The 17,348-nt window shown below is 37.7% G+C and overlaps 1 protein-coding gene across 1 annotated transcript in view; it reads left to right on the forward strand.

The window, feature by feature from the left end:
* Positions 1-17,348, forward strand: part of DNAH8 (dynein, axonemal, heavy chain 8) — a 296,367-nt gene that overhangs the window by 88,105 nt on the left and 190,914 nt on the right. The window contains exons 26-30 of the mRNA XM_004673443.2: positions 5,791-5,987; positions 6,510-6,636; positions 9,151-9,386; positions 11,409-11,513; positions 17,083-17,196. Of these exons, the coding sequence (XP_004673500.1) occupies positions 5,791-5,987; positions 6,510-6,636; positions 9,151-9,386; positions 11,409-11,513; positions 17,083-17,196 (779 nt within the window). The remainder of the gene's footprint in view (positions 1-5,790; positions 5,988-6,509; positions 6,637-9,150; positions 9,387-11,408; positions 11,514-17,082; positions 17,197-17,348) is intronic.

The following is a 17,348-nucleotide window of genomic DNA, read 5'->3' on the forward strand; positions in this document are numbered from 1 at the left end:
TGATATTATTTTTTAAATTTATATTTTTTAAATATATTTATGCATACAGAACTGGGGTACAAGCCAGAGGTACAGGGGAGGTAAGAGGATTCACCAGAGACAGAGTGGGGAGCAGAACAGGCTGACTGACAAAGTACACTGCTGAGGAGAGCAGTGGGCCGGTCAGGAGAGGTCTGCTGCACCATGTGGGTCACCCAGTCTGGAGCTGGGATCGAACTCATGCTGAAGTGGCTTTAGCTTCTTAGTGCTGTGCTTTAACCTGCTGCACCACCAGGGAGGTCCAAACATCATTTAATTTTGATAAATAAAAATTGTACAAGTTTAATATGCATAATTTGATGTTTTGGTATATGAATATGCTGTAAAGTAATTACCATTAAGTAATTAATGAACTTATCACCTCCAAGTTTCCTTTTTGTGGTGAGAACATGTGCGATGTTCTTTGCTTTCTAGCAAATTTCAAGTATCTAATACATTATTGCTAACTAAAGTCACTGTGCTATACAACAGGGCTAAAAACTTATTTATCATGTAAGTGAAAGTTTGTACCTTTTGATCCATAACGCCTCTTTTCTCCTCCCCCATTGTGTGAAAACCTCTGTTACTATGAGCTTGTTTGTTAACATTATAATGTTACTCATTGAATAACTGGATTCAATGGATAATATTCAATGGAATATTATTGTTAACCTTGAAAAGTAAGGAAATCCCACTGTTGTGACACCATGGATGAACCTGGAGGATATTATGGTAAATGAAACAGGCTAGACCCAGAGAAACAGTATTGCAGATCTCATCAATAGGTAGGATGAAAAAGAAAATTTTCAAACTTTTTTTCTGAAATGATACTACCTCCACCACAAAATCAAGACCCCATGTGAATTACATAAACAGGTGGCCTAAGTTTCCTTCATATCTTGCATCATCTCTGAGCTCTCTGTTCATCCCTACTACCCACTGGTGGGGAATGAACAATCTCAGGTCTAGTCTGTGATGAACTGGCTTGATATATTGGCATGAGCTGACAGGGGTTTCTATTGCACCACAGCCTACTCAGGAACAGCTCATAGGACAGTGAGATGAGGCATTTCCTCAGTGGGGAGAGCTTCAAAGAGTCTTATCTTTTTGAAGGAGGGAGAAATAGTCTGAAGCAGTATCTATGAATTCCTGGGCAGTGAGGAATGATGAAGCTGAATCTAGAAGTAGCAATGTTGAAAATTAGAAGGAAGGTGATCCTGATGAAGCTATGTTGATATATGTACATATACAACATGTATATATCTAATACCTGGTGAAATGAATATTTACACCATCACTTTCTTTGGAGAGATTAAATAATTTGTTCAAGATCACACACCTAGTGACAGGACTGGGGATGTACATAGATAAGAGGACTAGAATTCAACTGTTTGCTATTATTATTTCTTCTCTCTCTCTAGTTCATTCCATATGTCTTTCTATTATTATACAGGGTAAATATAAAACTAAAGTCACTAGGTGCCAGAATCTTTGACTTATCATCCACCTTCCAAATAAGAATTCTATTTCCTGCAAAATTGTTGACCAAGATGGTAAATAAAGACACTTTCAGACATTCAATATCTTAAAAAAAAAAAGTACCCTCAACACACCTTTTTTTTCCCACAAAGCAAGAAAATACTAAGAGAGAAAGTGTAGAATATTGCTAACAATAATAAAATATAGCAGTGAGGGGAAGGGAATTCCCAGTGAATGCTGAAGGATGCTTACAGAATAATCAGCCTAACAAGATTTTATTTTTTTCTAACAAGAGTGCAGCCAGTGCAACATAAGAAACAGTCAGTTTTGGTCTGGCCTCACCAAGATGCCATTGTATTGTCTTCTCACTTGAAGTATTATGTCTGGGTGAGCCTGGTACATATTCTTGGCTGTGCTGGCTTACTTTGGTCTTGTGCTGATGAATTCACTGCTCTATTCTCAGTGCTCTTGGTCAGCTGAGGAAACTCATTTAACCACTTGAAAGAATTTTGTTTTTGAACTGATGCTGAGAGCTTTAGGGAGAGAATTGTGATCTAGGAAATACAGGTTAGCACTCTTTCCTGACCCTTGTTCTTTTTTTATTTATAGAAGAATTGGAGTATAGACCAGAGGTGTGGAGGTGAGAGAATTGACCAGAGACAGAGTGGGGAACAGAACAAGGCAGATGTACTAAGATACATTGTTAAGGGGAACAGTAGGAGAGACAAGAGAGGTCTGCTGCTCCATGTGGGTCACCTCCCTGGTCGGGAATTGAACTCGGGCCATAAGGGTAATAACTCTGACACTTAGTCCCTAGACCAGCAGGGAGGCCCTCTGTCCTGATCCTTTTTCTAATGGACTTTATTTATGTGGCTAATGAACAGCCATGCTATATATCCTGTGTTTGATTATATTTTTTAAGGGTTAACTTATGATCCTATCTCCCCCTAATTCCCTAGAAAGGACTGTTATAAACGTGTAGAAAAGCTGAAGCCAGACCAGAGATTCTGTTCAGTGTTTCTCCTGGGAACCTTCACCTAAACATGGGCAACTAAGGTTCTTTCCTTTACAGCTTAGTTTATGCTTAAACACTATGTGTTTAGAGATATGTACATTGGTCTGTCTGTAATTTTTCTTTTTTTTTTTAAAGATTTATTTATTCATATAGAACTGGGGTACAGGCCAGAGATGTGGAGGGTGAGAGGATTCACCAGAGACAGAGTGGGGAGCAGAACAGGCAGATCGACGAAGTACACTGCTAAGGGGAGCAGCGGGCGGGTCAGGAGAGGTCTGCTGCGCCATGTGGACTCCTCCGGGGCAGGCGGGAATCGAACTCATGCGGAAGTGGCTTAAGCTTCCCAGTGCAGTGCTTTAACCCGCTGCGCCACCAGGGAGGGCCTGTCTTTTTTTCTTTTTTAAGGTGTGAGATGTTTCTATAATTTTATTTTTGTACTTTAAAAATTGAGGTAATATTAGGATCTTCCTCCCCCCACCCCCAAATCAGGTATCATCACTGTAGTTTTGGCTGTTATTGTCAAAGAAAATTAAAGATTATGGTTACTCTGGGAGTAAAGAAGGGCCCTGTGATTGGAGAGGGGGGTTGAGAAAACTACCAATAAGGTAGAATTCTATTCTTAACCTGGGTGCTTCTGAGTGTGCTGGAATTCTTTTTCTCTTTCAGTAAATACTTTATAAATTTGTTAATTTTTTGACAAATGTTTTATATGCAGAAGTATATATAAAACTATATTTCACTTACCCACACACATTCTCTTAGCAAAGTAGGAATATGACGGACTTTCTGAGAATGGCATTTGTGGAAAATTAAATAATTCCTTCCTATTAAAATGAAGAGTAAACAAGCAAGTAGACTCATCACTTATTCAGTATTTCACTATGAAATAAGATAATAAAAATGACAATAGTGGTGGAAATCAATGCATAGAAAATCCAAGGAACCTAGAAACAACTATTCAAACCAACGTGTTCATTAATTATTATGTAAAGACCAACATGCAAAAATAAAAAATTTCTATAACAACCAATCATTCAGTTAAAATGTAATAGAATTACATGTCAATCATATCTTGTAAAATATAATGGAAAAAAAGACATTTTACAAACGCGAAAGTGTGAATAAGTATTTGTATAGCAATTTTATAGAAAATTATTATTGAATGACATGAAATATAGGAGCAAAGTAATTCTTTCATTAATTTACAAATTCACTACAATTGCTATTAAATTACAACATCATTTTTTTCAATAATTAGTGAATTTTTATTGTAAAGATATGTGGAATTTCAGAGTCTAAAATACCCTCCAAAACTATGAAGAAAAACTGCAGTGACTTAGCTCTTCCAGATAGTTAGTATCATAGTCGGACTAATCAACTATAGTCTCTTAATGGTCCAAGAATAGATCATTGGAACAAGAGTAGGTCAGTAGAGTAGGGCAGAGTTCACAGACACCCTTGTATATCTTAGATATGCAAGACAAAATAACAAATCAGTGGATGTTAAGAAGCTATTTAATAAGTTGAATAGGGACTTTTATGTACATAGGAGAAAAATCAGATCTTACATGGATCTTAGTAGCCATTCTGTATTTTATAACACTTCTATTGCATATAAAGCATATATTATATAACTTTTTTGGAATAAACCATAGCATAAAATATTTATAGTATCAGGGTAAGGAAAGATTCTTAAGACATCAAAAGCTCAGAACCATAGAAGAAAATATGTTTAAATTTGACTTCTCTTTATTAAAAAGAAAAAGTTCTTTAAGAATCCTTAACTTGAAGTGACCACATAGGAATCCTTAACAACATTTAGTAAACTGAATCTGGCAACATATAAAAAGGGTTTATCCCAGAAATTCAAGATAGTTTTAACCTATTAAAATATACCCTGTGAATGGAATAAAGGACAAAAACCACAGGATCATCTCAATAGATACAGAATAAGCATCTGGGAACTGTTTTCAAATTCAGGTATCATTTGTGCCAAAAATATATGGTTGTTGCTAGATAGATAACACTTGAAAATTTCCATAAAGGCATTGACAGAGTCAGATTTTGGCAAGAGATGTTTATAGTGGTGGATAGATGTGATTCCATCATTTCTTTGTACCAGATGCTAAGCTGAAGTGGAACATATGTTGCTTCATTTAATCCTCACAAATATTTTTGTGAATATTAAATAAGTGACCTAAAGTAATTTTGTAACCAGGAGGCTCATTACCGGTCAGGGTACCAAACTGAAACTGCATCAAACTGAGGGGCATCCAGGGACCCTAAACTGTTAAGGGGAAAAACCTATTTTACCCTTCCTAAAGGGTCTGGCCAACTACACCACATCAAAGCAGCAGTAAAACTCTAGCATTATCAATGACCTTTATCAGTGAGAGGTCAAAAAGGAAGTGATAGAGATGAGTAGGAGAAACTCCTGAACAAACTCGTAAAATTACTCATTCTTTTGTGGGAAAATTCCCTTCCAAAAAGACTTGGCCCAAAGCTGGGTGACTGATGCTGGAAGGCTTACTAGGAATCCAACCCTTCTCCCCACAAGGAAAAACAAGCCATGAGTTGGGTCGGGCCTAGTGGGTTAGAGAGGGGAAGAGATCTGAGATCTGCCATACCCCATCCCAGCTGGATAATCCACCACAAGGTGAGTGATGGCTGCTGTTGTCTTTGATGTACCTGCCTTCTGAAACCCTAAAGTATGGGAGCAACCACTCCACATGTCTTCCCTTCCTCCTTCCCAGCTCCCTCCATTCCAGCAGTTGGGTGGATAGCAAGCTGGAAATTGTAGTCCAAGGCACCTGAGATGCTGATGGCACAGAAGTGGGGTAGGGAGGATGGCTCCGGTTCTCACTGCCATGGTGAGGCAACTCTCCCTTTAGCGATGACACCTATGGTAACAATTTGGATAACAAATGTGGTGATTTAATCACTATGCTGTTCTGTAGAATAGCAAGTTGAACTCTTTTTGTCCTTTGGAGGACTTTTAAAATGTTGGGGTTTTTTTAATTCAATGTCTTTTAGTTTTCTCTTCTGGTAATAGTTCTCCCATATTAAAGAAATCTAGACCTCCAAATCTTGCACAGTAGTTTAGTAAGAATGAGTGAACATAGTAAGCGAATAGCTATTAATTACTTGGAGGGAGGGTCTTTCAGAAAATACATCTTGAAAAAAGTCTATAAATATTAAAATGATAATGCTAACATTATATCTATCTATTTATTTATCTATCTATCCATTATCTATAGTATAAAAATATCTGCTTTCAGGGTCTTTTGAAGAAATTATTCCTCCAAGGAAGCTGAAAAATTTTTATCCAGGAGTAGCAGAGCATAAGGATATCTCCAAGTTGGTCCTCCTCCTTTCTTCCTCTGTGAACTCTCTGAGAAAGGTAGCTCAGGAGGCCCTGCAGGACTTTCAAAAGTACAAGACTCTCTGGACAGAGGACCGGGACATGAAAGTGAAGGTAGATTTTCACTTTGATGCAGTGTGGGTTTTAGTGGTCCCTAATGCATGTGGGAGGACCAGGAAAACAGCAATGATGTTGACAAGAGCTCTTGAGTAGAGGCCAAGATCCTACATGTCAATCACGAGACATTTTGTATCTGCATCATTCTCACAATGATGTGCTAAGGCAGTTGATAATAATGAGGCTCAAATGGATTTTGTTTAATTCACCTTAGTGAATTATATTCCAGACTATCTAGAGGCCAAGTATTCACACTTAATTGACTCAGCTGTAGTTTTGGTGAGACACTCAAGGAAACATTACAGCTCTGAATCATCTTTCATGCTAGGCTATGAACTTCCCTCCATAAGTCTCTGCTCCCAGTGCTACTGGTTCATCCCTTTCTTTACCCAATGACTAACCTGATAGCATATACAAATGTAAAAGTATATAAGCAAATGCAGTTTTCTAATTGAATTATTAAAACTGTAAACTTTATACTGTCCCCAAATTAATGATAATGTTGTTTTGTTAATACAGGAGTTCTTGGCTAACAACCCTTCTCTCACTGAAATCAGATCAGAAATTCTACGCTACGCTACCTTTGAACAGGAGATTGATGAGTTGAAGCCTGTTATTGTTGTAGGAGCACTTGAATTGCACACAGGTACTGAGGAAAATTTATTAATTGTGGGTATCTGTATTCCCACCTGAAATTTATGTTATTTGGAAGTCAGTGATTAAGGTTCCTTTATGCAATATTATAAATACTTCTGGACCACCAGTATTTTTCAGATATAAAAATATTTATCTTCACATAAGATATATAGTATACATTGTACATATATTTTATATATAATATTATGCCAGGTGGCTTATTACAATTCACAGTTCCTCAACTGGCAAACAAATAAATTTACAGGTAAGACATGTTTTTAGGTTACTGTGAAGAGAGCGGGTTGTGTATATCGGATAGGAAGCAAACAGTTTGGGGTTTCCTGAATAGTTTGGGGATTAGAGTGTCAAACAACCACTTTCTTTCCGAAAAACAAAGACCAAGTTGACTTTATTGCTTATATAGTATGGGAGAGCAATGTTTAGGCATAGTGCTCCTAGCAGAACAGATAAGTGGCCTAATACAGACTATCTGGGTAGCATGGATTTAAATAAACTAACATCATTTGTAAAAGGATACTTGTGTGAGACTGTTGTTGATTGGCTGTCACTCAGAAGTGGGCTTCTTGAAATTACCCTCCTGATTGGTTAATATTCAGAAGGGCAGGGCTGATACTGATTTACCTGAAAAAATATGTGAACTGAGTTGAGTTGGTTTATGGTTTGGGTTTAAAACTAGTGTCTACTTATTGTCATAGTTACAGAGATAGAATAGTCTAATATGTGAGAAGATTTTATGCTGAGAAGATATTTCAGTGACCTTAAGTAGATTTTCAGCTCTACTCTTAAGGAGACAAGTTTGGCTTATCAGCCTTACTTGACCTCTTTAATCTCCATGTCATCTGCTGGTGATAAAGACAGTGCCCACTTCATAAACTATTTTGTAGGACACACTTAGCTTAGTATCTAACAAATAGTTGATGTTTAATAAATATTAAATATATTCTTTTTAAAAAAAATTATTTTATTTATTTGTACAGAACTGGGGTACAGGCCAGAGATGCAGGAGCGGTGAGAGGATTCACCAGAGACAGAGTGGGGTGCAGAACAGGCCGGCCGATGAAGTACTCTGTTGAGCAGAGGGCAGTGGGCAGGTCAGGAGAGGTCTGCTGTGCCATGTGGGTCACCTCTGGGGCAGGCAGGGATTGAACTCATGCTGAAGTGGCTTTAGCTTCTTAGTACTGTGCTGTAACCTGCTGCGCCACCAGGGAGGGCCCTAAGTAGTATTCTTATAACAAGGAAGAATGTGATTTGGAAAAGTATCCCAAGTACTTGGGGAAATTATTTAGTTAGAAATCAGAAGCTATATACCAGGTACAATAACTACAAGAACTGTAGAGTTTTTCCCTCAGAATGGTTTGTACTGTATCCTTAATACCAAAATCATCTGTTCTACAGTATTCTAGTTGTCAGATCTTGATTTTAGAAAGAGGAAGGTAAGAAATGCAACAGTTATAAAGAATGATGAGAGTGAATGAATCCTTGGGGCCTGAGAAAGGGAAGAAAGGCCTGGGAGATGTAGACCTCTCATGAAATAGCACCTTCCAGCTTCATTCAGCACCCTGGTGTATGTCTCTTTCCGGCTGTACTTTGCTCAGCTCTATAGTCCTTTCAGGGAGGGAGGAGAACAACCATGTTTCAAACTTGGCAGGGGTGGGGATTATGGATATTGTGAGAAAGAAAGAAAGAATGCACAAGGGTTGATGATTTAGGGCTGTGTTGTTTTCAAGGAATAAAAGCTTACTTGAATTATGTTAAGGGGGAAAAGTATATCCAAGAATCCAAGGGGCATTGAGATTTTTAGGAATAGATCAGAAGCAGGGACAGCATAGCAAGCTGAGGAAATCCTTTTTTGCAGCTTCTCAATTCTTCTTGCCTCTGTGCATGATTTTGCCTGCTTTCTATTTGTTTCTCTTCATATATCCTTACAAAATCTCAAGAAGGGATTTTGAACTGGGCCTGTGAAAGGTCAGGATTGCCTGGGGCAATCAGGTAGGCTCTGGGCACAGGGTTTGGTTACCTATCAGCATATTCTGTTAATCATGCAGAAGAGGTCGAAATTGGAATAACAAGAAATCCATGGCAAGATTTGAAACAGGAGATTTCCATTCCATTGTTGGGCTGCCTAGAAGAAAATGAGGAGGGAGTGATGAATGGAGGCTGCTAATGGGCTGGCCAGATGCAACTGGGCAGTCCTGGGACTAATTTCTAAAGTAATTCCCCATAGATTTTAGTGTCCTTCTCAAGCACAGCATAACATACTCTATAGAGATAACAAGTAAGTCTTCAAAATCTAGTAATCTTATAGCATGTTTGTTTTTATCTTAATTTTTAGATTGAAATAACATTGCTTACAGCACATTTAATTCAAGCTAACTATATTTCAAGTGTTCAACAGATACAGATAGTGCGTGTTTTGGACAATACAGTTACAGATGCTTCAGGTGAAGTGAATGTGTAGTTTTAAAATGTCAATTTCATTTTATTTTGATCTTTTCTTCACCAGAGCCCATGAAATTGGCCTTATCAATTGAGGCTAAGGCATGGAAGATGTTACTCTGCCGATACTTGAATGAAGAATATAAAAAGAAAATGTCGGACATGATAACATTTATCAATGAATACTTGAAAAAGTTATCTAGACCTATCCGTGATTTAGATGATGTCAGATTTGCAATGGAAGCCTTATCGTGTATCCGTGATAATGAAATTCAAATGGACATGACTTTGGGACCCATTGAAGTAACAAATAATTGATTATTTCTTTCTTGAAAATGCTGTTTTTTTGAAAACTAGGAACACACTGAAAAATAATTTTGTTACTGTATATCACTGTTTTATGTCACACTTTGCCTATTTCTCCTTCCTTATGTTGACAATTATCAACAATGAACAGTATACAAGGAATATTAATATACTAACACTACTGTACACTTAATACAGCACAATAGACAATGTGCTATTTTTTTTTATGCTGGCACCAACACTGCATAGAAAATGGTTGTATTTCAGGCCCCACAGTCAGGCAAGTTACCCCAATAATTTTGGCTTTCCTTGGAAACCATAACTGTTGGGAACCATTAATAGCATGGTGGGAATGTTACATTCAGTCTTTTTTTTTTTTTTTTAATTTTATTTATGCATAGAGGACTGGGGCACAGACCAGAGGTGTGAGGCATGAGAGGATTCACCAGAGACAGTGAGAAGCAGGACAGGCAGATTGACAAAGCACACTGTTTAGGGGAGCAGTGGGTGGGTCAGGAGAGGTTTGCCATGCCATGTAGGTCACCTCCCTGGTTGGGGATCAAACCTGTGCTGCAGTGGCTGCGATAGCTTCATAGTGCTGTGCTTTAGTCCATTGCACCACCGGGGAGGGCTGGTACCTTTAGTTTTAATAGTAAGCTGTTGCTACTTAGATTAACAAATCAGTGTTTAGGGAAGAGTACTGCATTAGTTGTCTATCATTGCCGTATCGCATTACCATACTCTTAATGGCTTAAAACAACACAAATTTATTATTTTTCAATTTTAGAGGTCAAAAGTTTGAAAACATGTCTCATGGGGCTAAAATCAGTATACCAGCAGATCTGCGTTCCTTCAAGAGGTTCTAGGGAAGAATCCATTCCTTGCCCTCTCTAGCTTCTAGGAGCTGCTGTCAGTCCTAGGCTCATTTGAGCAATGCCATCACACTCTCTCTCCCTGTGGCCACCTCATCTTCTCTGACACTGAATCTCTTGTTTCTGTCTTTCCCTTGGTGATTTCACTGGGCTTGTCTGGTTAATCTGGAATAATCTCCCCACCTCAGGTTCTTTAATTTAAGCACATCTAGGAAGTTCCTTTTGCCATGTAAGGTTCTAGAGATTAGGATGTATATAACTACAGTGTGGACATCATTGTTCTCTCTACCACAATTAATTTTGACTATTATTTAGAATTTCTGGTTCATGGTGATAATTAAAATCAAAGTTAATTCTTTTTTTTATTACTTTAAATTCTATAGGTCATATGTTGCTGACAATTATCTGTAGACATTATCTATTGCCTGCATTACCTGGGAATTTAATCCTCCCACAGCCATCTCTTGATTTCCAGTGCTTGTGATTGAAATCCCGCTGAGAGCTCACATTCTTTAGTAGTTAATGAGTTTCATCCCTTTACTACTCCTTTAAATATTGGAATTTGAGCTATCTGGGTGTGGACCACCAACCACTCCTCAAGATCTAACAAATTATCATAACAGCCCCCCCCCCAACTGCAGAAGCTTAATTCTTCAGCATAAATTCTTTTGGTAAAGATAATTACCAACCACCAGTCCATCCCTTTGATCATCCTCGTGTATCTTTTCCAGTATCTCATACAAAATCATTTTATTCCATTCCTTATATAACTAAAATGCATATATATTTTGATAAAGTATGAAAAAAAAATGTTTGCACGGTGTTGGTGGCACAAGATCAAGGAGGGAGAGAGACACGAAATCATCTAGGGATATTTTCTAGGACAGTATCTCAATGTGATCTGCTTATGTCCCCATCAGAATCACTCAGGTACTTATTAAATGTGGACTTCACTGCCTAGGACCTAGATTTAATATTAGTGCCAGTGGGAACTAGAGGTGCCTTCTATAATAACTTTGGAAAGCCCTCTTCTAGAATACTCTCTTCAGAGACATTGGAAGGTACCATTTGGAAGGTAGCTAAGTCACTTGGCAGTTGCTTTCCTTGTGATGTTTCTGATTCCTCTCCTCTCTCCTTCCCTGTCTAGGAAGCCTATGCTATTTTAAACAGATTTGAAGTTGAAGTAACCAAAGAAGAATCAGAAGCAGTTGATACCTTGAGATACTCTTTCAACAAATTGCAGAGCAAAGCTGTAAGTACAGATTCATTTTTTAATGAAGTCATTATTTCCAGAAAAAAATACTATATGTGTAATGTAAGTTTCATGTGTATTAATTGAACTCTATTGAGATATAATGTATCTACCATAAAACTTACCATTTGAAAATAAAGAATTCAGTGATTTTTAAAGTGTATCCATAAGTTGCCTTGCCACCATTCAATTTAATTTTAGAATAATTTTATTATCCCCAAAGAATGGGGTATGGCACCCTATACCCATTAACAATCATTCATCATTCTTCCTCCTCAACCTAACATCTGGCAATGACTAACTAATCTTCTTTACATATGAGTTTGCCTTTTATTAGACATTAACATAGATGTAATCATAGACTATATAGACATTTGTTATTGACTTCTTTAATTTAGCATAATGCTAAGGTTTACCCATATTTTTCTACGTATCAGCACTTCATTTTCCTAAAGGCTAATGATGTTCGCCATCTTTTCATGTACTTATTGTTAAGCTGTACACCTTCTTTGGAGAAATGAGAATTTAAATCCCTTGCTTAAAAAAATATGTCTGTGGGCCCTCCCTGGTGGCGCAGCGGGTTAAAGCGCAGCACTGAGAAGCTAAAGCCACTTCCGCATGAGTTCGATCCCCGCCTGCCCCAGAGGTGACCACATGGCGTGGCAGACCTCTCCTGACCCGCCCGCTGCTCCCCTCAGCAGTGGACTTCGTCAATCTGCCTGTTCTGTTCCTCACTCTGTCTCTGGTGAAGCCTCTCACCACCCCTGAGCCTCTGGCCTGCACCCCAGTTCTGTATGCACAAATAAATAAATCTTTAAAAAAAAATATGTCTGCTTATTTCTAAGTCATAAGAGTTTTTTGTATATTTTGAATACAGATCCCTTATCAAATGACTTGCAAATATTTTCCCTTGTATTGTGGAGTGTCTTTTCACCCCTCTTACGATACTTTTGTTTTCTACTCTGTTGAAATACACATAGAAAATGTACCATCTCACATTCTACAAGGTGGAGACAGGAATAGGATCAAAACTGGGCAGGAAGAGTTCACGGACTATTGTGATGGGACATGGGAAGTCCACAGAGATTACAACCGAGATGAAAAAAATGCACAAAATGATGATGTAAAAATAAATAAATAAATAAGTTTAAATTAAAAAAGGAAAGAAAATGTACCATCTTAACTTATACTTAACTTTATAGTATAGTTAGTATAGTTTGGTGGTATTAAATACACTGTTGGACAGCTATCACCACTATCCATACCTGTAACTCCTTCCATCTTGTAATCTGAAACTCTATTCCTCTTCCCTCTTCCCAATCCCTAGCATCTAATGTTCTACTTTATGAATTTAAAGTATGAAAGTTTTTAATTTTGATTATGTCCAATTTTTTTGTTGTTGGTATTGCATATTTTTGGTATTATATCTAGGAAACAAACCAGGTTCATGTTTTCTTATGACAGTAATATAATTTTAGCCCTTACATCTGGGTCTTTGAATTAAATGTAGTTGGCATGAATTAGGGAATCTGACTTTATGCAAAAGCCTGTGGATAGCCTATATTGTCTCAGCACTATTGGTTGAGAAGATTATCCTTTTATCAAGATTTGTCTTGGCATCCTGTTGAAAATCAACTGACTGTAAAGGTAGAAGTTTATTTCTGGATACTGAATTATTTTTATTGTTTAATTAAAGAAGCATTATTTGATAGAGAGAAAGAGAGAGAGAGGCTACCATACTACACCTATCACCAAGGTACTCATAGTCCTGGACTCACAGTTTTAGTCTGTTGATCCATATATCTACCACTATGTGCCACTACCATACTGTCTTGATTACTGTAGCTTTGTATTAAGCTTTAAAAAATTTGGCACAAAATTACAGTCTTCTTTAGTTTTGTTGTGCAGTTCAATGGAATTTAGTTTATTCACATTGCTATATTACTCATCTCCAGAATTTTTCATCTTATAGTATTGAAACTCTGAAAATTCATTGATTACTTTCTATTTCTCCCTTCTCCCACCCTTGGCAATGGCTATTCTTCTTTCTTTTTCTATCAATTTGAATATTTTCTGTACTTCCTTTGCAGTGGAATCACACAATATTTGTTTTTTACAATTGGCTTATTTCAATTACAGCAATGTCCTCAAGGTTCAGCATATTGTAGCTGTGTAAGGATTTCCTTCCTTTTCAAGACTGATTAGTATTCCATTGTATGTATATAGTCATACATTGCTTAATGATGTGTCAGTCAATAAACCATAAGTACCACAGTGCTCCCAATTTAGTTTGTGTGTATATTAGGCTACACCATCTGGGTTTGTATAGTTACACTCTGTGACAGCCTCACAATAACTGAATTGCTTAAATCGTGCATTTTTCAGAGTTTATCACTGTCAGTAAGCACCAATGATGGTGCATCACATTTTGTTGTTTATTCATCCACCAGCAGACACTTGGGTAGTTTCTACCTTTTGGTTGTGTAATATGCTGAACATTGAAGTACAGATTCTTCTGAGACCTTATTTGTTATTTTTTTGATATATAATTGAGATTAGAATTACTGATTAACATACTAGTTCTATTTTTAATTTTTTGAGGACTTTCATGCTAGTTTTTCATAGTGACAAAACAGTATATACCAAAGTTCCAATTTTTCACACCCTCATGAATATTTGATATTTTCTGTTTTTTTTTTTGAGAGTAGTTATCAAAATGAGTGAAGTAGTATCTCATAGCTTTTATTTGTATTTCTCTAATGATAAGACTGTTGAGCATCTTTTCCTATGTTTGTTAGTCATTTGTGTATCTACTTTGAAGAAATGTCTTTTCAAGTTCTTAGCCTATTTAAAATTTTTTTTCTTTTTTTTATTTAAAGATTTATTTATTTATGCATATAGAACTGGGCTACAGGCCAGAGGTGCAGGGACGGTGAGAGGCTTCACCAGAGACAGAGTGGGGAGCAGAACAGGCCGACTGATAAAGTACACTGCTGAGGGGAGCAGAAGGCGGGTCAGGAGAGATCTACCACGCCATGTGGGACATCTCCGGGGCAGGAGGGGATTGAACTCATGCTGAAGTGGCTTTAGCTTCTTAGTGCTTTAACCCACTGAGCCACCAGGGAGATCCTTTTATTCCTTTTTTAAAAGATTTATTTATTTATGCATACAGAGCTAGGGTACAGGCCAGAGGTACAGGGGTAAGAGGATTCACCAGGGACAGTGGGGAGTAGAAAAGGCAGATTGATGAAGAACACTGCTGATGGGAGCAGCAGGCTGGCCAGGAGAGGTCTGCCGTGCCATGTGGGTCACCTCCAGGGCTGGGGATTGAACTCACACTGAAGCAGCTGTGGCTAGCTTGCAGTGCTGCATCCTAACCCATTGCACCACTAGAGAGGGCCCTCTTAACCTATTTTTAAACTGATTTACTTATGTGTTGATGAGTTGTAGGAATTCTTTATATATTCTCATATTTACTCCTTACTAGATATAGGATTTGCAGATACTTTCTTCCATCTCTTAGGTTGCCTCTTTGACAACCTGTGCTTTTTAAATTATTTTTATTTCTATAAGGTAGGAAGTGCTGTCTACTTTTTCATTGCAGTTTTCATAATTTGAGTCCTTTCTCTTTATTTTAGGCAAGGCTTGTCAATTTTGTTGATCTGTTCAAAGCAGAAAGTCTTGGTTTGCTGATTTTTCTCTAGTGTTTTGTGTCTATATCTTTTACTGTGCTCTATTTTAAAAATTTCTGTTTTGCTCACTATGAGTTCAGTTTGTTGTTTTTTGCTTAGTTCATTAAGATGGATGGTTAACTTACTGATTTGAGATCTCTTTTCTCTTAATATTGTTGTTTATAGTTATAAATCCCCTCTAAGCAATTTTGAACATGGTAAATATTCATTTGACACATGACAAATTGCACATTAAAAAAATGATCTCCAAGGAAGGGACCAGATCTGTTAATTATACTGAAAATGTATACTGAGTGAAATTGAAACAAGCTGTTGTAGCTAAAAACAGAATTAAAATTGGGGGCCTGCTTGTGATTTTGGTCCTGCCACCAGTCAATTGGGTGATCTTATATAAGTTAATAACCTTTGATTCTCAATTTCTTCATATGGCCATTTAGAAATATTTTAGGGTTTCTTTTTTAACATGCTATTATGAGGCTTCAGTGGTAATGTACATAAAATGTTTATTTAAATTTATGCTCATTATTGATTATCATTTATTTTGAAAAATGTTTGTGGGCTAGTCAGGAGACTGTTAGGAAAGAAATGGGGGCTCTCTGTTGAGATTTAATAAAGCCAACTTTGCTATTCAATGGGAGAGCTTCACTGGGTTGTTGTTCTCTCTCTCTCTCTCTCTCTTTCTTTTTTAAAGATTTATTTAGGCCCTCCCTGGTGGCGCAGCGGGTTAAAGCACAGCACTGAGAATCTAAAGCCGCTTCCGCATGAGTTCAATTCCCGCCTGCCCCGGAGGTGACCACATGGTGTGGCAGACCTCTCCTGACCCACCCACTGCTCCCCTCAGCAGTGTACTTCGTCGATCTGCCTGTTCTGTTCCCCACTCTGTCTCTGGTGAGACCTCTCACCGCCCCTAAGCCTCTGGCCTGTACCCCAGTTCTGTATGCACAAATAAATAAATCTTAAAAAAAAAATTAAAAAAACAAAAGATTTATTTATTTATGCATACAAGAACTGGAGTACAAGCCAGCGGTGGGGTGAGAGGATTCACCAGAAACAGAGCAGGGAACAGAACAGGCAGATTGACTGAAATACACTGCTGAGGGGAGCAGTGGGCGAGACAGGAGAGGTCTGCTGCACTATGTGGGTCAGCTCCCTGGCCGGAGATCGAACATCATGCTGCAGTGCGTTTGGAGAGCTTCATAGTGCTGTACTTAAACTCATTGCGCCACCAGGGAAAGCCCATGTCCTTCTCTGTATTACTGCTAGGATTAAGCCCAGTGACCCATTCTTTGCTACAACCACCATTATGTGCAAAGTAGTATATATTCTATATAGATGCTATTGATAAGCCTAGTTGAGAGGAGGGACCTTGAGCCACATTGCCAGGTTTTTCATTTTAACCTTAACTCTGTACTTGTGTTGGGATCTTTAAGAAAATACTTCATCTCCTTGTGACTCGATTTTCTCGCCTGTTAAATGGGTAGAATATTAATACTTACCATGCAGGGTTGTTGTGAAGGTTAAACGAGGTACAGATAAAGAGCCTGAAAGTAGATTGAAGGTGTATGAGAAACATTGAAGACCATTTGGAGGATATCTCTACTAGAAGAGAGATCTCTTTCAGGGAGCTGCTCCAACCTTGTGAACCTACTGGCTATTGCTAATCCCAGATCTTAGCCTGGCCCTTGAGACAGCACGTAATCTATAATAGTATCTGTTTCTCTAGGCATGGTAATTTGGGTCCCTTTTTTGCTACATTTGGGTTATTTCTTTTATGGCATCTATGTGATTACAAACTTGCTGGAAAACAGTTACAGTTTTCATTTAAATGCTGTGCTTTCACTCTCAGGTTGAATATTGAATGTTCTTTTTTATTCCAGGTTTCTGTTCAAGATGAACTAGTTCAAGTGCAGCCAAAGTTTAAAAGTAATCTACTTGAGTCTGTGGAAGTCTTTCGTGAAGATGTCATGAACTTTGCAGAATCATATGATACGGTAATTTAAGTATGTTCATACTGTATATTTAGTGTTCTGTGGAATGTTTATTTGAGAAGAAAATGATGAGCCTTGAGAAATACAGGGTTTTTGTGATTTGTACATTGTAAGTAAGAGGCTATATTTGTATATTTGCCACTATCAAAAAAAAA

Source organism: Condylura cristata, unplaced genomic scaffold (genome assembly GCF_000260355.1).
Source record: "Condylura cristata isolate star-nosed mole 26May11 unplaced genomic scaffold, ConCri1.0 scaffold00001, whole genome shotgun sequence".
Classification (NCBI taxonomy): Eukaryota; Metazoa; Chordata; class Mammalia; order Eulipotyphla; family Talpidae; genus Condylura; species Condylura cristata.